At 41.2% G+C, this 20,970-nt stretch overlaps 1 protein-coding gene across 3 annotated transcripts in view; it reads left to right on the top strand.

Annotated features, from left to right (window-relative positions):
- Positions 1-20,970, top strand: part of Ddr (discoidin domain-containing receptor 2) — a 219,280-nt gene that overhangs the window by 111,452 nt on the left and 86,858 nt on the right. For all 3 annotated transcript variants that reach the window (XM_033327399.2, XM_033327401.2, XM_076619821.1), the window contains one exon: positions 5,126-5,228. In XM_033327399.2, coding sequence (XP_033183290.1) covers positions 5,126-5,228 — 103 coding nt within the window. The remainder of the gene's footprint in view (positions 1-5,125; positions 5,229-20,970) is intronic.

Here is a 20,970-nt window from a genome sequence, read left to right as displayed (position 1 = left end):
CTCAAATTACGTATACATACGTGCGATGTCTAGAACTGTTCAGAATGAACCCCGTCGTTATTCAGAAAGATTAATATTCATTATTTTTCTCCGAGGCCAGGAAGTCGGCCGCTATGGAACTACGCACTCAGTTTCTATTGTACGACCGCAAATGAAATGTCAACGGCACGATGAATTAACAATACTATCTAATAACTGCTCAGACGCAGGCGAGCAGGCATACGGCATACGGCATTGTGCCGATTCATTCGCTCGTGCTATACGCATCCAATGTCTCTTATTGCGTATCACTTACCCGTGATGTGTTTGTACATATTAATTATCATCAACGAAGAAAGTACAGTGGCTACAAACAATATTTGCGCACACCGGTATTTTCCAATGAAATGTTTCTTCATCAGGTTCTACATTTTATTTTTGTACCTAGTAGAAAATTCTCCTAGCGATACGTAAATACTACGATAAATACAACGGTGTACAGATACTTTCCGTAGTAATTATATATTATTCATAATACCTGTGAATTGTCTCCTCCTTTATGCCTTTTCTTCTCTTTTGTTCTATCAGTTTACGTATCGAAGAAAAATCGATCCGACCTCCCTTTCTTTCCTCACTCTTGAAATTTTTGTATTTCAATTAGCCAGGTTATTTGCATCGAAGGCAGAGAAAACTAGTTGGTTCCCTTTTCAGATGGATTTAATTAACGCCAAATATAATCAAGGCAACGCGCAGAGCCGGCTGCCGATCGATGGGTTTCGGTATTCATGAGTCAATAGGCCATATTATAAAACGGCTCGGGAAGAAAAATGGCGTCAAGGGACGATCTTTCAAATTGCAAATTGATTAGCGCTTTTCTGGTACGCGAAAACGGTAACCGGTTGTATTTCATCGCTCCATGCGTCGCGTCGAATTTATTTTATTGAATCGGGCACTCGTTTTTCCGCCAACTAGTTTAATTAATACGCTTGAACAACGATGAACAATGAGCCCGTTTAAGGATTGGCAGTTTAATTCAAACGAAACGTGAATTATGAACGAACGTTTCGGTGCTTGGCCTTCCGTGTACGTTCGAAATAGAAACAATCCTTTCCCGTTGAATTTTCTGCCAAAGAAGATTATCAACCGACAAGCAAGATATTATTCTCCTCGTATTATTGTCTAGAAGCAGACACGTTTTCTTGAGATACATGCGCATGATACAGTTGCGATTCTGTTACGAGCTTCGTAGTTCAGGATTCCTCTTTGTTCGACTAACCATCAAACGAAAATAATCTGAATTGTACTGCGATAATAAATTGTATTGTCCGCTAAGAATATAACGAATCTACTCATAAATAGGAAGTATAAAGAACGATCGGGTTTGAAATGAATCTTGAATGACGCTATTCAATATTAGAAAATTAATCACTAGTAATAGTTTTATTATAATTTTATCGCATCAACCGATCCCTTTGTCTCTGTTCTTTTTACAATTAATTAATATTATTTGCGTAATTACTTACCTAACCTCGGATACTAGGTTTCAGAAGGAATCCGTCAGCCGTGTAACCAAGTCTAATTGGTGGTTATGTAGCAAAGCACAGAGCTATTTTCCTTCCTCAGCCTTACGGAAACGAACAGAAACACGTGTCAGTTGCAAATGACAGTTGCTTAGAATATCAGACATCTATAGATCAACTAATATTCCTATTAATTAAGATCTTTCTCCAAACAACCATTTGTACAAACCATTAGGTACGCGAAATTGTGATCGTAAGAACAATGAACATACGTGTTTCAAACTACGCCAAGAATATATATACACAAATACCCGTATCTTCCTCTGTACGTTTATGCCACTGACAGATCGTTGCAAACCTTCTCCAGTTCGAATGCTCTCGCAACGAGTCTGTCAGATCCGCAAGTTCCGTGCAATTTTTGGCCAAGAGAGCACCTGCGCGAGGTTCGTGGAACCGCGAACTACACAGTCGGTCTGTTTGCCGCGAGTTCGATAATTACAGCACGGCTCATCTAGTGGCGCAGTTTGCCCCAGTAATGGATGCTGCATAAAGAGGCGCAGTCGGTATTCTGGAAAGCACGATCGAAGTTACACTGACGCCAGGATGGCGACAGTTCTAAGGATTGAATTGCAAAGAGAACTAGGCCGTGCCTATCTGACAAAGTACAGTTTGCACGGCGTAGACGGGCATGCATATTGGCAAGCCGGGGAACAATGGGCGAGCGTGTCGCACGGCAAATGTTTTATTCCAGTGAGCAATTATGTCAGTGTACTTAGAGTTTCCAACGCGTGTGCTCGTCGATGCGCCTCGTCGGGCAACTTCCCCTCTGTGAAGTATACGTTACTCCCATGAAGTTAATTTACCGCGTAGTTTTCATTATCTTTTCTTCCAAACGTTTTAATTTTCGTTCAATACCGGCGTAGCTACCTTTTCCTGTGAGAAACGACTCGTTGCTATTATTTCGGTGGAGCGAAAGTTTCGTTAAAAGTTTTGGATTTAAACGTAATTTCGGGATCGTCGATTTGTCAATGGATTTGTCTATGTAGCTGATAGTGAATAGTTTCAAGGGGAGAACTGGATCCGACGAGAGGTGAATTCAAATTAACGTAAAAGCAATTATTAGTTCGGCGTGGGATTTTAAGTTAACAGGGTACGCTAGCGAGAACTGTTGGTTTATTGTGCCTGGTCGATGTTGAGCGTTTATCGAAAGGAGTTCGTTCTGATTGTGTTTTGGAAATGATTGTTGAACGTGAGGAACTGCAAACAATCTCCCTGGAAATTGTCCTAAACAGAGCTCGGTGAATCAGTCACGTACTCCTGTTAACTGCTTCGCCATATCGACTTGCGTTCCTGCTTAGGCACTATTTAATCGTTCACCGAGATCTATTCATAGAACGTTCTCGATTTTACTATTCCGTTTGTTTTATCATTCTGCGGAACATAATACGCAGTTAACTTTGTAAGAAATGATATCGAAATCATCGATATTAAGCAAAATTTTACCCGCGCGCGGTAATATTTGAATATCGAAGGTAGATTCGCAGAATGCGTAAGTCATAATATAAAAATTTGGAATTTTTTTCATCTAATTATCGTATAGTTAACAGAATTGAATTTTTCTATTCTAAACTAATAACCAGGGGAATATCCAAATTGGAACTGGTGTTTATAACTCCGTTTTTCGCAAAGCCAACGTTCGACTTTCTCGAAAAAGAAATCTTATTTTCGTAAATTTATCTAGCATTGGAAGATGACAAATAATTTCGAATTCCAAGGAGAATTGAAAAGCATGATTTTCGCGATTCGCGTTATTCTATGCATTGTAATTTACAGAATCGACCAGCACAGCTCTTATTTTCAAGATGGAACTCTGAAAATCGATTTTCATAATCCTAATCATAACACGAATTAATCGTTTCAATCGTAAAATCAAAGTTTTCTGACGTACAGAGATAAAGCGTATTAGCGCAACAAGCGAGAACTCGCTCGATGTACTACGTTTTAAGGAAAACAAGTTCGCTCAGCAACGTCTTACACGAAACTGTGATTCGTGCGCAAAGTCGGAAAACCAGTCTATTCTGTTTGTATGTATAAGACAATATATATACATACAAAACAGAACGGTGATGCAGGCGAGTTTGTAGAATTTGGAGAAGTAAGAAGCCAAGACGAAGTTTCGTCGTAGTAACACCGAGTCACCAACATGAACAGAAACTAACTGTATTACTGGTACGCATGACAATCGCAGTTGGTAGAATATCAACTCAAGTTGCGCGATTGCGACTTTCCAGCGACCCACATTTTGCAACTTCATCGTTCGTTAAGTCATTTTCCTGAGCAACAACTTTCTTCTAAACATAGTCGGCTATGTTTGTTTTATCGTCGTTGCAATATCCTCTATTCGAAAAATCATAAGCTTCGCGGCTATTTCCAGTTCAATATCTTTACGAAAATTCGAAACTTCGAAACATTCAAGTACCAATTAAAACGAAATAAACATATCACACTATTCGATACGATAGAACATTGTATTTTTAAATAAATTAAATCAAATTTTTAAATTTTTAAATTTTTAAATAAAATGAATAAAAGCAAATTTTCGTCCGTTATAACGCTGCTTTTCAAAAATCATTGCTAGCGTGTTGGATCTCTCAGGATGCTAGCCAATCCCACGTCCGCTGCATTCTGCAGTTTTGAAACTTTCCAACGTAACAGCAGTTTACTGTGGCTTAAGTGAACCGGCACGACATAGGCTGTCTCGTGCTACGTCACTATGTATTGAACAATTTATTACAGTTGGTTATCTTCGCATAGTTGTACGATCTCTCGTACATGCTATCATTTGTCCGCCAAACGTTTACCCGATAAAGTCACGTAATTTTTACTCGAACAGAGAGCAAAGAAAAGATTGAATCTTTTTAAAGAAAGGATAGCTTCAATCGATAAATATGAAATTAGAATGGTGCAAGATATTTGTGTCAAGTTATGGTTTTGTTTTATCGCCGCTAGTATTTTCGTTCCTTTCGTTTATCGTGGTCAACTGGCAAACTTTTACGGGGAAGGGAACGAGGAAGGAAGTTCGATCGCAGTTCGTCCGTGAACGCCGATTGGGTTCCTTGTGTGCGCACAACGAAGTCACACGCCGGTTGCGACTTCTGTTCCCGTGGATTTCGTTGGAGAATTTTCACACGGACCCGTAACCAGCCACTGCAAACTGTACGTACATGTATTTTGCGGTAACGTGGCATTTTCCAAATGAATTCGAAATTCCCGGTGTAAATTCGAGCGTATAAAACAAATTATACGGGCGATCTATTAAAATCAATGCGACGATTGAAAACAGTTTGTTTGTCATCAGTCAAGTTTTAATTAGCTAGCTAAATAACAAAATACGTTAAATGCGCGCTCGACCCGTGGAAAAGCGTATTTTCTCGTGATTGTTCGTCCAAGTCTAGTTTATGCAGAGTTTCAACCTGAAAATTGCCACCCGTTTCTCATTCATTAACGTTTAATTTTGCGCACGACCAATCCAACCCCACTCTGCTTAATATAAAGCGGCCCATAGTTGACAAAGCGCGCGCGAATAGATATTGAGTTCTGACTAACGCCGTTTCGAATCCTTTCAGGACAATGTACCGCGGCACTGGGCATGGAGAATGGCGAAATCCCCGATGAAGATATATCGGCCAGTTCTATGTACGATCCCAGTCTTGGCCCGAAACATGCCAGGTAAGTGAACAATGATATCGCGAAATGCTCGACTGCAGTTAAGTCGGCCATTTTGATTTAGCGCTATAGTTTCTAGCTTTGTTGAATGCATGCGAGTGCTGCTTGATTGCAATTAATCGATACGAAGGATCTGTTGCTTGAAATTCAAATTCCTTACTAAAACAAGGTATTAAACCAGACGAATACATTGGTTTTCTTTATCGAACGGTTTAACCAAAAGTTACTCTCCCATTTGTCTTAACGATTTGCAAGGAAAAAAAAAAAAAAGAAAATAATACAAGATTAAGAAGTAGAAGATACGAACCTAAAAAAGTTGTACGATTGTATCACAGAATCGGCTTTTAATTCTCGACCGTTAAAGAGACACGGAGTATCGGTTTGCCAGAAGTTAAAGAAGTAAGTACTTACGTTGAACATCGGCCAACTGGTTGGTTTAATCAACTTTGCCCAACTCTCATCCCTCTTTTTTCTCGGTTGTAGGATTAGGTAACGGTTCTTTTCTTCTCGTGATACACTAACCTAACTACGTTATCTCGACGATAGAACATTTTTTTCTTTTCGCAATATGTAACGATACGTTTGCTCAACACGCTGCAATACACACATAACGTGTGTTGGATAGCGGTGAGCGTTTAACTCGGTCGAGTATGTAAACGCAGCGGGTCGTTTCCGACGCGGTGGATATAAATCTCGAGCGTTGGAATGATTAAGCTCGATAATTCGACGTCTGCGGCTCGGAGGTTAAGCCCTCTAATTGCGTCCAGATTCTTTCTGTTTCGCATTCTGGATCGCGTGACGCGCACGAACGTTTCAACAACGCGGCTGCCGGCTGGTATTTAGCGAGTCCACTAGGCGGCTCGGTTTTATTTCTTATTACAACGGCGAGATTAAAATCTCTAGGCTGCCCGGGGCAGCTAGAAGCATCCCGTGCCTTAGCTCGGCTGGCATTAAAATGTTAAATAGCACATGGCCTGCAATGCACGCTTATAAAATCCTGTTATCGAGAGCCAGAACGGGTATCAGATAACGAGATGCAAGAACGTAGCTAATAAACTGTAAATATCGAATTAATCGCTAATCGATAGGAAGGGGAAAAATGGCCAAGAAAAGAAAAAAAAACGAGGGAAAGTGTTCGAGCAAAAGGATAGGTTCGAATCGATCCTTTTTCACGGTATGAAAGTCGCGAGTAACTTCGTTGGAAGAAAAATCGCGAGGTCAGATTAACCTTGATACACTCGGAAGCCGAGTGTCTATCGTTTGTCAAAAAGAGGAATCGTCTTCCTGACATTTTTACCAGCGATATTACGATCCTGATTCGTTGCGAGCGTCGGACGGCTGACAGCCAAATCGATTCGGCACATTTACGAACCGAGGCAATTTATGAGGGTCGCTAGAAACGCACCGCGGATATCACCGACCCATGTCTGTTAATAATGCGCCTCGACATGCTCCGTTTCGTGACGTTAGAAATAATATTGGGAGAGGCGCGATTTCGCTCTACTCTTTGCTCTTTATTCGCTTTATTAACGGTTCGATTTGGAACCGAAATAGAGTCTTTAACGTCGATGATTCTTTTCAAGCGTTTAAATAGTTCGCCGTTAAAGTTGAGAACGATTTAGTAGTACATTATCTGCAATTGGATCATCAGTAATTGTAATTACGCTAAGATACATCATTCAGAAAGATACAGAAACTTTTTTTAAACAATAATATACACATATCTAAAAGATTTCTAATTTTATCAAAATAAATACAAGTTAGAATTCAGATTATTAAACCAATTATAAATTTTCAAACAAAAATATAAATTTCGTGGCACAAAATACGGCGTGCATTTGCAGAAAAAATGAAACAGTGTCCAATTAAGTAAATCGCAGTCCTCTTGTACAATAATATTTCTTTCTTCCCGATTTCGGCGCTATCTCACAGAGCTAAGTAAGACAGAAAGCAACTTATGTACTCGATGAACTCGTTTAGGATCCGTGTACAGGCAGAGAGGGCAGTAGTTTGGTCGTTTCCAGCGAGTTTGCAGGTGCATAGAGCAGGCACGAGCCCGGTTCGATGTAACGGAGGATAGAATCGAGGGAACGAGTGGGTGTTGTAGGGGCGCAGGGGGAGGAACTGGGTAGGGTGAACTCGACCCCTACAAATTACCTCCAATTTCGTGTAAATTCCTCGTTCCTGCGTCAGCATAATACCTGTATTAGGACGGCCAGCTCGGGCTCTTAGGCGGCAATAAATCTGTATTAGGGCGAGGCGTTGCTCCTCTTAGCAAAAGGGGTACAACGCCCCTGGGCCTGGCTAATTTTTCACCACCACGTTTCGTCTACGACCAGCTGTCTGGCAGGATCTCGCCCTAAATACAATTCGTCGGGCAGTGAAAGAGAGACAAAGAGAAAGAGGAAAAGTGTGAGCAGTCGTCGTCCTCTCGATACATTGTCCTCGTTTCGATTTTCACCTCTCTCCAACCGTGACTTCGTGCGACGACGAATTAGCCAACAGTGGCCGCTAATTAGACCGCAATCGTGGAGCTCTAATTCGCTTCTGATTGTACCGCGTCATCCCGTTAATCTTCGCGTGGAATTCCCGGAATCAAGATTCAATTTGAGTTTCCGTATATTCGTTGGTCGAACAACTGCTCTGAAGAGAGAGAGAAGAATAGAGGAACTCGTGGAAGATTTTGCCAGATGAAAGCTGGAAATTCGAAACGACACGATATCCACTGCTGTGAGTAAGGGTTCGGTGACTGTGCCTGCTTACGTTTATCGCGATACACGCGCGTTATCTCGCCGAGATTGACGATAAGCTCGAACGTGCCACGCTAACGTACGATTATAATTATAGATGGAAGATACGTTTCCATTAGGAGGTTCAACCGTGTATTGCGGTGTAAGATCAACCGCGTTGCAGGATACCTTTGACTCACGAGTTAATTTATCGGTACGACTGCGTTTTTGATGACGAATAAGTTCATCTGATTTCACGTGTTAGATTAATGCCAGTTATTACCCCATAATTTACGAAGTTTCCTCCTGGGAGTAGCTTTATTACGTTAATAGCTACATGTCGTCGTGTTATTTCTTCGTGGATCTATTCCTATTACTTTGTTGTGAAAAAATGACTACAAGGAATAATTACTTGCTTATTAACGTTTATGACTTTCATAAAAAATTCATATTTTCACCTTAAGTATACGTATTACATACAAAAGCGTCGTTCCGAATTGTTTGAGATAGAAACGACGTAGCTTTTATACGTTGTTTGTATTACAAACGTCGTCGTTTGTTAGAAATTCAGGAAAAGCAATCTACTCAATTTCTCGAAGGAACAACACAATTTTTGCGGGAGGTTCTGAAACTTTAAGCAGCCCACCGCTGGGCGCAAACCTGGCTTTTGTCTTCCGTAACAAACAATGTCGCGTTTCGTTCGAGCGTTACAACTCTGACCTATATCCGGCTTTGTGCCGGGCGTTCTCGATTTTCCAGCGTGAAATATGCACTGCATTTCCATCGTATTGTTACCGCACAAAGGTCCGGCTATCGTGGGAAGCGACGGTTTTTGTAATCGGCTAAAAAAATGTTTATCGAAAGGAAGCGCGAAAAAGAAACGTATTTGTCGTCCACTCGCTGTGTAAACCATTTTATACTGTCCTGTCGTGGCCACTCTGGTTTCGCCTATTTCCACACAATGTATCGAGTGGAATTCCTCTGTCAACGAAGACAAAACGCTGTCCTCTAAAATTAATTCGAACATTGTGTTTTTTAATCCTCGACCTTCCACCAGTTCCCGAATGTCAAAACTCTCAAAGTGAAATGTGAACGAAAACGTCATTGTTATTCATGAAAGCTTAAATTTAACGCTATAATGGCCGGTAATGCCGCAGTGTCGTTAGATGGCCGCTAATACTACATTGGTGTCACGTGTTATTTACCTATTTATGCGTTTCTTTAAATATTCATTACCTTCATTTTACTTTTCAAATTGCAATCAATGAATTTTCTTATGAATATAGCGAGAATCACATTTTAAGAATTCTTAACTTGGAAATTATACTTAGGTGAAATTAGATCGACATAGTCTTAATGTTCTATACGTTCGTCCAATATTAATAATGTAATTTAATTTTTATATAAAAAAAGAAATATATTTCTTATAGAATCTCTTATTACACGAAATTGTAAATGCCAGGAAGAAAGGATAGTCATCGTTGATCACGATTAGAACAGTCATCAAGCTAAACTAGGAAACCTGCCAAGATTTCCTTGATACCACTCCCAGAAAGAGCGTGCGAATCGTTGGGGCAGAATCACGTGAAGTAAACTCAGAGAACGGGATACAAGAAGGCTAACGGGGTTACATCGCGAGGACACTCGTTCATTGGGAAAAAAACGAAGATCGATAATGGCTTGCGGGAGTGGATGAGCATCTGTACGTGCTAGGGAAAAAGTTTTCGTTTTCGTGGCCGAGCTTGTGACCGTTCGTATCGTTTTAGAACTGGCACGAGACGGAGGGGCGCACGAAGGAAGAGTTTCCAAAGGCGAGTCGAAGCCAAGTGGGAGAAAGCCACGGTAAAAACGCCAATGATAGAGAGAAGGAGCAGAATGACGAGTTGGAGGAAATAAAAGAAAAAAAGCAGACTGAGAACCAAGTAGGTAGGAAAAAAGGGAGGTGGGAGCCAAGCATGACAGGCCAAAATCTTCGACAGAGGGAGCACGGGGTGAAAAGGCGGAATCACGCAGACATAAAACGTCCTACGGCGTTACGTGCGCTTTCAGCGGTCGAAGCCAACGAAAAATGGTGGCCATATTCTCCCGACCTTCCAACCGGGGCTATCTTCCACTTTGTTACGATTCGAAAACCCCGCTGGCTCTGGTCCCTCTCTCGTTCCAGTGATTTATGAACCGACAACTACACCCTCCGTCCTTCGCCATTCGCCACGGCGTATCCCCCTTCCTTACATCCCCCTCTTCCTTGTATGTCGTAGTCTCCTTTTATTTTTTACTTTTCTACGTTTCGTATCGCCAGGTACGTACCGTGGTCCCGCGTGGCACGACGAGTCTCGATACGTCATATTATGCCCGAAGGAACTGTCTCCCCTTAATAGTCTCTTACACCCCCAGTCGTGACTGTTCGCGTGACGACGTTACACGGTCGCATAAATCTTGGCCAGCCGCGTGGACTGTGGCTGTGTATCGATGTAAACCACCGTCGGATTTTCTCTGGCTTCGAACTCGAGCGAAGCCTCGAACGGCTGACCGGTGCGGTTCCAGGGATTTCGGGGCCAAGATCGGCGAATTGTTTCGATAAACGAAATTTACGTGGCAGATGTGTGAAACAGCGCTCGCCCGTTCGAAATACCGGTTCATTCGCGGTCGTTGAACGCGATTTAGGGGGCCGTCGGTGTTGGCCCGAGAGTGAGCACTATTTGGGAAAGAGATTTTGGAAGCGTATGGTTATCGACCTTCCTAAATGGCTATACCATAAGAGCTTCTTGCAATGGTATATGATAATAGGAAGTATCGAGCGAAAGGACGAAAATTTATCGACTAGCGCGTACACGACGATTTCTGTAAGCGTTAAAGTCAACTGTATAGTTTCGTGATTTTTACGGGTATTAATGAAACAGGATGGGACTGAGCTCGACGGAGATAGACGAAACAGTTGGAAATTTCTTAGCGTCATGGTTTATAGCCGCCTGTAAAATTTGAATTCCACCCTTGTAAGTTTGTCCTGCTGATTCTTTAATGCGGCTTTTAAAAGTACCTGCAGATTGAAAATTTTATACCTAACGAAACTAGAACGAGATAGTCGCGCAACTTAACATCGCGGAAAATTCCTTTCCGGAATCTACTCCGTTTTCTGCTTATTTTAAGAAATGTTATCTGGACCTGTCGACTAGAAATGCCTGACTATTCGACGAATCGGATGACTTGCTAACTTATGCATAATAGCAGTTTTACGATCGAAATAACCCGTCTTAACATTCCATAAAAGTAAACCGTGGAAGCTTTATATCTGGGTGATCAATCGGCAACCATTAAATCGGACGACCCTTGAAAGTGCTTTATCCATGGAAGCCACCCGCCACCGGCCCGCTTATCCTGTTGAAACCTCTTTGTTTCCTGGCTCTCTACATCCGAGACGACTGGTTTCAACGCAGCGAGTTTCCCTTTATCCCAGAGCTGATTCGTTCCGAAAACTCGGTGAAATTCTTATCGTAATTGCACGGTCCTCGACACCGAATCGAGGTTATGCGTTCAACGACGCTCGCCAATTGAAACAAGGAAAATTGTTTGCAAATAATTGCGAATTATTTCCCCTTTCGTTCGAGGGTAATCGTACTTGATCGTCCTAAAATCGATCCTCTATAGCTAAACGTGTCGAAGATTCGTCCAGGAGAAGCCCTTATCGACTGTAAGCCGGTGATTCTCGACGGCTCGTTCTCGATTTTCCTTTTGTTTCCCTCCAGTTGGGATCTGACTGGCGACTCGTTCTATCGAACGCGAATCCTTCTTTCTTTCTTAAACCGTGCAAAACCACTCGACGCGCGGAATGATTCATTTCGAAGAGACGGTAAGAGCGGCCGTTTCAACCGAGATAACATCCAATCGCGCTTTAACAGCGACGTTCTGCCTTCGTTAAATTAACATACTCGTTAAGATGTAACTGGGTCGTCGACCACGGGGATATAGCAAGACTGCGATAAGTTAGCTTGCGCTTTTTGCGCGACTGACGTGAAATGTCTTACGATTTTTCACGTGTCTCCGTCGAACCATGACGCTCGACAGTGGAAAATCCTTGGGGAATTCTATTCCTTAGACAGTCTTTTTCTTATTTTTATCCATGTAAAGGGCCGACAAGGGGAACAGAAATTGAAAGTGGAATTTGAGACGGTTCTTTGGAATTTCTTATGTTTTTTTTTTTTGGAAAAATCATATTTAGAAAAAGTCCACGTTCTTGAGCTTCGATGATGGTGCTACGACGATCGTCGCGCGATCTCATGAACTATCATTTCAATGAACATGCCAAAGCAATCAAACATGTATCTACACACATATGTATAATATATAGATTCCTATGCGTCTGACTTCTCACATGTTACATTCATCAGAACACGTAGTGTAGCCGCAACCTTCCTGTTGACAGGTGCTAAATATGAAGCAAATCGTATATGCATTTAAAATTTACATCAATTGCGACTGTCTTCCAAGATTTGCCGTTAAATTTAACAAATGGAACGAAGGAAAGATCGAAATCGGATGTAACAATTTATTTCGGAAAAAATGTCAACGCTCCATGTACGATGAAAAATTGTTCGAAACATTTGAATTGGAAGCACAAGAACGACACTACACGTGATACATATTCATGCGACAATCTTTGCCCACATCCCTATCCAGTTTCACGGGCCTCAAATATTGACGTACAGCTGGACAACAAGCTGCACTATCGACACGAAGTTTGATTTCGTAGCACTGAACTTCATAGAAAATTTTATCGAGTCGATATCCGAATCGCTTTGACGGAAATCCACTATCTCACGAACGGAACGAGCGCGTTTCATCCTTCGAATTTCGGTATCTTTAACAATTCCTGAATGAATAGTGTCAGAGGCAACTTTATCGTCGGCATGCGAACGTTCGTTCTTTCAGACGGCGGATTAGAATTGAAAATCAGCCGAGGAGGAGCAGGAAATTCGCGTTTGCCGGAAGAAATGCGATCACGTGCCGCCCTAGGCTTACCAACTTTATGATCACCCCGTGCATAAACTTCGTACAAAGACCGTGCTAGTACGCCCACATGCTTTTAGTTTTATTTAAGGTCACTGTCGTTCGTAGACGACAACTGGCCCGTTATTGAATATCGATACTTATCGTAAATCGCGCTGCCGATGTCCGCGTTCTTCTCCCGAGATTCTTCCGCGATTGAAAGAAGAAAGTCGACTATTCAACGTTTACGGGATACTTCTGCAAGTATAATGCACGAACGGCGCCTCGCCAATGCGTGGATTGTCTTTAAAGATTGTTTCTCCGATGTTGGAATCGCGATGCAGACTGTTTGGTAGCGACGATGTGTCTGCGGGTCACGAGTTGTGCAGTAGAGTTTGATACTTTTGAACATTGTTTGATAAGTTTTATCTTATTACCTGTTGCAAGGCTGTACGAAGGAATATTCCGAGTTTCAGCTATTTTTAGCTTTGACTTAAGAAATAAAGTGGCCATAAAAAGTATTACTATGCACCCTTATTTTCAAATGAAGTGCGTTTTTTTATCAGGTTCCATACGTTTCATCTTCATAGGATCACATCTTTGAAGTCGTATGAAAATATATATTACGTTACGAAATTTAACATATTTGGATTTCATTAATTACTGTGTAAATGCTATAATTATACAATGGCGTTTCAATACTTCTCATAGCCACTGTATGAAGAATATGGAGAAATGTTTCAAAGGCAGATAAATGGAATTGCGCTGACATTTGTTTTATTTAAGAAATAACTTTAGAAAGCAATATGAAAATTATACGTATATTTCAGTTTTCTAATGGAGATCTATATTTTTGATATCTACGTATATATGCTCTCTCCTTTACAAAATATTATATTCCAACATGGTATCAAACAAATCATGTTGTATTTAATAAGATAAAATAACGCGTACAGCTGGCAGGTTATAAATCAGCTTTTTCAATAATCATAATGAGATGAATCATTTTTACACGAACAGTATGCGACATTTCCGGGCGTTACAAGATTACAAACATCGTATCCATGAAATGCAATCGAGAAATTGGTTCACACATTGTTACGGGTTCCGCGTTCCGATTGTTTTTGAATACAGACGCGAGATCGCGTTATTTCGCATGATTTTAAATTGCGGTTTATTTGTTTTATTGCCATAACAATTTCGTATGCCGTGAAATTGAATGTGTTGTTGGATATCAAGATTACATTTTCGTTAATACGTGTGCTCGTGTATGACATCCGACTATGTTTCAACTTAACTTTGGAAAACGAATTTGTGCATTTTCAACAAGGAAATCGTATCTAAACATCAAGCCAGGTTTAGAACCATGTTTGATTATACAGCAAAAGCAGACAGTAGACTGTCATTAACTCCTAAAATAATCAAAAGTATCCATCGTAATTAACCCATCGGCCACCCTGAAGTTATATCTAACAAAGTCATTTTCTCATATCCCTTGCCAATTTTTATTATCCAATCAGGATCAATTTTTTCTTTCTCCCACTACGTGCAATTGTAATGCAACACTAACATAAGCCAGATTATAATCCAGCTACTCTATGCGTGAACATCACATCGCTATGTAAGTAAAACATTCTCAAATCGCTACAAAAATAGTCGACTAGTACTCCATATAGTTTCATCGAGAAAGACGCGATATACATGTATATACAGAATCGCGAGTCCGGCAGAACAGGAATCAGCTTTTCTCCAGAGCATCAAGCTGGGAGAGGGGCATTTATTTTTTCATCAAAACGGAGCAAAACAGAAGGATCGTGTGCGTCAAACGCGAAACACGATTCGCGTGAATGCGAATGCAGTCGACAGCGACTGGTGACGGAAATAGAAGAGGGAAAAATGACACGGTCGCTTTGTGAGCTGGTGATATTTTCTGATTTAAAGTAACGAGCGAAAACCGTATCAAGGTATCGAATTTCCATGAAGGAGTTTCGTCGGTCGATCTGCCTGGGGCTTCGGTATTATTCCGCGGCGAGCGAAGCGTAGAAAGACGCAGCCGATAACGAAAATCTATTTGGTTGCTTCCGCGTTCCGCGAGAAGCGTGTGAACACGACCTCAAGCTTCGTACATGGCCGCGTACGTGCATCCTTATTCTACTGTGTTCGTGCGTATCTCACGCCTGGCGCGGCATATGCACGTACCGCTCGATTTTCAGTTTCGATTCATCGGGACCGAGGCGAGTATCGAACCTACGTATCGAACATTCCGCGCTTCTCTTTATTCCCCTTCCGGTCCCCTGTGAAACCGTGAGCAACCGAGACGAAATTCTCGTTAGCGATAACGTGAAATTCTATTTGCAATCATCGGTGACGCGGCGTGTCTGCCTTATCGAGTTCCAGCAGAAAGTCTCTCCTCCGCGAGTTCTTCAACTCGGGATCTTTCTCCCTTCCGTGCATATTTTCGCGAGAAAGCGCTGCGTTTTCTCAGCCAGCCCACCTTCGCTCGTCGTTTCTCGTAAATTCGCGTGCACGTTGGAAATCGGATTTAAAGCGAACCCGATTTTATCGGGATTTCGTTTCGTTCGAGAAGTTTGTCTGTTAAATGTTGGATCGGAATCAACGTTTACCGGCCGCGAAGGTAAGCCGGTAAAAGCGTTATCGTCCCGCCCCCGTCCCTCTTTTCTACGACGATTAAGGTTTCTTTCTAAAGGTTGCAAAGTTTTCGGAACAAAGTGATACGATCTTCTCTTGGTGAATCACCGCACGTAGAGTACAATGTGCTTTTTGTTTCTTTAGTTTCTACTCTTTTCGTTGTACTCTTGATGCGAATGCTCGTTTAATGTACAACAGATCTCCATTTATCTAAACTCCAATTATTGGAATTTTAGTTAATGCCCGTTTAACTGAGCATTACTAAATGGAAACTTTCGTTAGTTGAATTTACTTATCCGAACGCGAGCTGCTATTAAGTTAGTAACGAAAAATAATAGGTAAAGAGGAAAATTGGTAAACTTCTTAATAGGAGTTCGTATAATTCATATAATTATGAGCACCATTTATTTGAACATATCGGGAGATAAACAGTTTATATTGTATTTATAATTGGATTTCATTTAATAGTAAAAGTTCACCAATTTTCTTCTCCGCCTATTATTTTTGTTGTTACTCAGATGAACAGAGTTCTACCGTAAACGAAACCGCGAGAAACCGTTGCTATTTTCGTAGACGGTTGTAGCGTGCCATCGCTAGAACAAAGAATCTCGTCTGACGTCGTTACTGACCTAGCACGACCATCCTCTGTCCTGCTCTCACCCTCGTGGAAAACTTTGCTCATCGGGATTGAATTTAGGTTTTGCACGATAGCGGAGAGTTTAAGTCGGTACAACGAGTCCGAAGTTGTTGCAGTAAGTTGTTGTCTCACAAAAGGTGAATCACGTATCTCTCGGCAACGTATGGGTGTCGTACGACGAAAGAGTTTCCGGTCGAGTCACAGGGATGACTTTTGCGGATTGTCGTTTCTGATATATGACGAGCCGAAACTTTGTCCCCGCTTTAGTTTACAGAAGCTTTCATTATGCATGTGCGCCGTCGGAGAGCTCTGTGCCGCGGCAATTTCACTTCGCAAACACTGGTAAATCTCGAATGGAATATTCGATGCGCCCTAGACGGCTGAATTTCATTTTTCCTTAATGGAGTTCGCTATACTATACCACGCTGTCACTGTACCTTCGGTATTTGCATGCTTAAAGGGGTATCGATAAGGGTTTGTTGTCAGAAATTCTCGATTGTCATCCGGAAATTTATTATTATGGACGAAGGATATACTTTACCATTTAAAAGCATCCAAACGTTCGTTTATTTTCGGCAAGAGGTATCTTGATTAAAAAATGACGAATAAATCGAACACCAATCATTTTATTCTTCAGAATATTACATAGAATATTATTATGAGGCGATTCATTTTTAAACGCTAATATACAATAATAAAACTTTTAAGCGATAAAACGTTTGTAATTGCCAAGCTTCGTGGAAGCATTTTGTTGCTTGACAAACTTTTGAATACAGCGATGGTATCTCAATAGTAAACGTGTGCACCAGTGTATGTACTAAAATATATTGCTGCTATACTTTCTAATAAGTAACATAAATCTATAGTCTACTGATTCCATAGAAGAGTAACGAGGGCTTCTTCTAATTATCGATTCATAGACATTTACTTCAATTTGCTACAAGTCGACCAACTTATCCTAACTATTAATTCGTACGTTGAATTGGTCGAATTGGCCAAATCCGGACAAATTGATCAAAGTCTATGGATGCTTACGCAACGACACTTCGTGACATCTCTTTTGTCTATTAAAGTTAGGGTTATCGAAATATTATCGATCGTGTCGAAAGTAACGTTAGACATTACAGGTATCAAAAGGTTTCGGCTTGATACTCCAAGGATGATCTCGTAACTTTATCGTTTGCCAGGTTATTGAATACTTCCGATGCGCTGTATAACGCGAGCATTTAATTACGATATTAAGTCCATTGAATATCCAGTGTGCTTTTCGATTATTAAATTCGTTCTAAGGCAACGTTTCATCATGCACGCGTATCTCGTTCGAAACCTGCATAACTCGTACAAAAGCCGTCACAATCTTTGTCCCAACGAATTTAGATACACAAAGGTGTTTCACGGATGGGGAACGTTTTATTTCAGACAACGAAAGCCGCTCGCCGAAAAACACAATTTACCTTTTATTTTCTACGCGGAATGTCCGCCATTGTCGCCGCTGAGATTTCCTTTTTTGCCGAAATTTTTTTTTGTTCCCATTCCTCCATTTTTTTAACATATCGATGTTTCACGTGCCCTTTACAGTCGCGAAATATTCTGGGGAAAACGAAATCCTCGACAACGAACGCCGGTGGAGGCTTTATAACCGATATCGGGCTGAATCGCGCCCGATTCAAAAGTATAAGTTTCCAACGACGAGTTTCAGCGGTGTATCAAGCCGAAACAAAATTAAAAAAAAAAAAAAAAAGGAAAGGAGAGAAAGAAACAAGGGAACGTGCTTAACAAGGCCCGCCAGACAGATATTCACGGAGGATAGTCGTTGGACACAGTCGACTATGTATTTCGTCGACTGTCCACCGTTGAAATATGCTCAGCCACGCAGTTTCAATCGTTCCATAGCGATTTCGCGTAGCTTTTGCCGAAAAGTTTCCGCGTTTCCGCGGATATGCTGACTCCCTTTGTTTTCCACCCTCCTTCCATCCTCTGTTCGAAACTGGAACACTCGAAGCATCGATTAAACTACGATTATTCAACAACGTACCAGGTGTGAAAAGTTTTTTGATAATTTATTTAAATCGGTCGCGATAAATTACCGCAGCCGCGGTTACCCTTCTTGTCTCTCATTGTTTCTGTTCGTGTAGACGTTTTCATTATCGCACTAAACTGTCGTCGCGTGTACGCTTTATTCTCGTGATCAGAGGTAGTAGATTAAGGATTTGGAATATCAACTTATCGTAGAACGGTGTTCATTGCAGTACTTGTGTTGGAGTTAGATTTCCGTAAAGGTTTTTGTAGTTGTAAAATATAATTTTCATGCTAGATAGAAACAGTAAAACTCTGTTTATATATACCGCGTTTCAAAACTGCAACATCGTAATAAAATTTTTAATCGCTATATGAGTGCGAGGTACATAAGATAAGAAGGCTTCTGATTCTTCGATACTTGAAACGCCAGATTTCTCTATTGTAATGTTCTTCTTAAATGCGTATACAGTGTAAAAATGATCTGCTGTTATTTTAAATGGTATAGAGACTGACTGATATGCTACAATCCAAATAACGTTACATCGTTACGTCAGAGTTTCACAAGGGTTAAGCGCGATACAGCAGACACGGGGAAATTGTAGTTACCCCGGACGTGATTTTGTTTCTTGACGGTGTTTGCTCAGTGCTGCGTGATGTTTCCTCTTTCACAGAAGATTAGTTGATCTTATGCTAACGGTTGTTTGCAGTGCAAAATTCAGGCTTGTCACTACCGCGATGAAACTTGACCGCATTCCATGTTTGCGCACATGAGTAAACTGAATTGTACGTATGAAAATGAAGTTAAACATGTATGTATGCTTGTTCCGCACATTTTATACCCATTATCATATAGTTAGTCTCTAATCCCTCAGCTCTGAGAGAAATCTGTGTTTCCGTTTCTTTATTACAATCTAAAACCTGTAGAAGTTGTAAGCACTTGCAATTGAAAAAAACTCTTAACAAATAAATAATATGAGCCTTTCAGAAACTGCAACGACTGCCACATTAATGACGAAGTTCTCAAAAAATGAAATTATCAACTTGCATAAGTTTGTTTATTGCAAAATATTATAAATAAGCGTAAATTCCACGGAAATTCTTAAAAGATTGTAAATTCAACACACCTTTTTTTACTCTTTAATTTATGGGGCTGGTCGATATTGCTTCTCAATGGTTTACATATCAAGTAAAATGGTAACATTAAATTAACTTGCACGAAACGTTATTTTCAAGACTTTGAAGAAATATCTGTCTATGAAGATAAAAAAAAAAAATACGAACGCTTGCAATTATGGATTAAAACGAATAAAGCCTGATTTCAATTTCACATTCCAGACGTTCGCAATTTATCTATCGGTCGAACGGAGAATAAATTGCAAATTAAATTCCAGGTCTCTCGATGCCCTAATTCCCCGCTTACGTTCAATTTGCCACTATGTATGTTGTATCTTGGGGTTCCATCCGTGCGTCCGATAAATTTGCCATCAAACGAACGCGACGTTCACGACAAGACCCCAGTCCATCGAAACACGCGACGTCACATCTAGCCGTGCACGAAAGTTCATACGTGGCCCGCATCGAGAACCGATGGAGTCGACAGCTCGAACTCGTGGCATCGAAGTAACGAAAATGGGATCGCCCCATTTGCAGATTGAGTTTGACTTGTGGAGGCTCTCCTGGGGGGATCGAGCCGGATGCGTCCCGGCTCCTTCCATCTGTAACTGACGCCAAGGATACGCGAGAAGGACGAAGATAGGGTGATATGGTATTATAAATGTATAAGTCGTCGCTTTTTCATCCGGTTTATCGTGCTTAACGGCGGACTTTGAAAAAGGATCCACGAGCGACCCCGCGTGGTTGGTGCTGCCCTCACAGGCCGATGTCGTGCGGAAGCTTAAAGAGCCGGGGGTCGTGACGGTAGAAAAATCGCTCCATTTCCGCCTAATAGATTCGGCAGCAAGGTCTAATTCTGGAACGAGCCCTTATGTAGGATAAGTCCGGTGTAAATTGAAGCGACCCCTTGAAAAAGTTCCTTGAGTAATCTGTACGACGATTGCGGTCTTTGATCCTGCTGGGACTATATCCCAGTCCTCTTGAATAAAGTAGATGTTGATAACTAAGTTGCTAAAGAAAATAAGAATTCGAGTGAAAGATAAATGAAATCGTTATGTTAACTATTAATTAAATTGTAACTTGAATATTTGAGGTTCATCACGGACCTATTCGTGTTTAGCGAAGAAGCGAACGATATCATCCTGAGAACTTTATTTCGAAGCTTTTCTTATTTGCCCTTCTCGATAGGTTAAAACGGTTTCATAACTCTGGCCGGATGTCATGGATGGCCGTGATTGACGCCTTGCGAATTTTCAAGACGATTTACTAAAAGAGCACGGACCAAAAGAGACGGAAACTAGAAAGAGAAAGAGAGGAAGAAGGGTGGAGTATGAGAAGGAACGGTTCTATTTATTGACAAGTGCTCCGTATCGAGATCCAGGGATCGCTTCGAAATGGAAGCAGAATCAATCCGTGACGTTCCATCGAGCATCGCTGTCATTCAGTATAAGCTTTAATATCGACGGTTCTGGTATGACTGCAGCTTTTTCCTCCCTCGTTCTTCCAGCTCAGACCACGCTGCTTTTCCATCTCCATCTCTCTACTCGTACGCGTACGTACGTACCTCTATGTACTCATTCATGCATACACACATGTACACACGTACGTATGCAAG

Source organism: Bombus vancouverensis, chromosome 1, assembly GCF_051014615.1.
Source record: "Bombus vancouverensis nearcticus chromosome 1, iyBomVanc1_principal, whole genome shotgun sequence".
NCBI classification, from domain to species: Eukaryota; Metazoa; Arthropoda; class Insecta; order Hymenoptera; family Apidae; genus Bombus; species Bombus vancouverensis.
The sequence above is the reverse complement of the archived record's forward strand: the minus strand, read 5'-3'. Positions and strand labels throughout refer to the sequence as shown.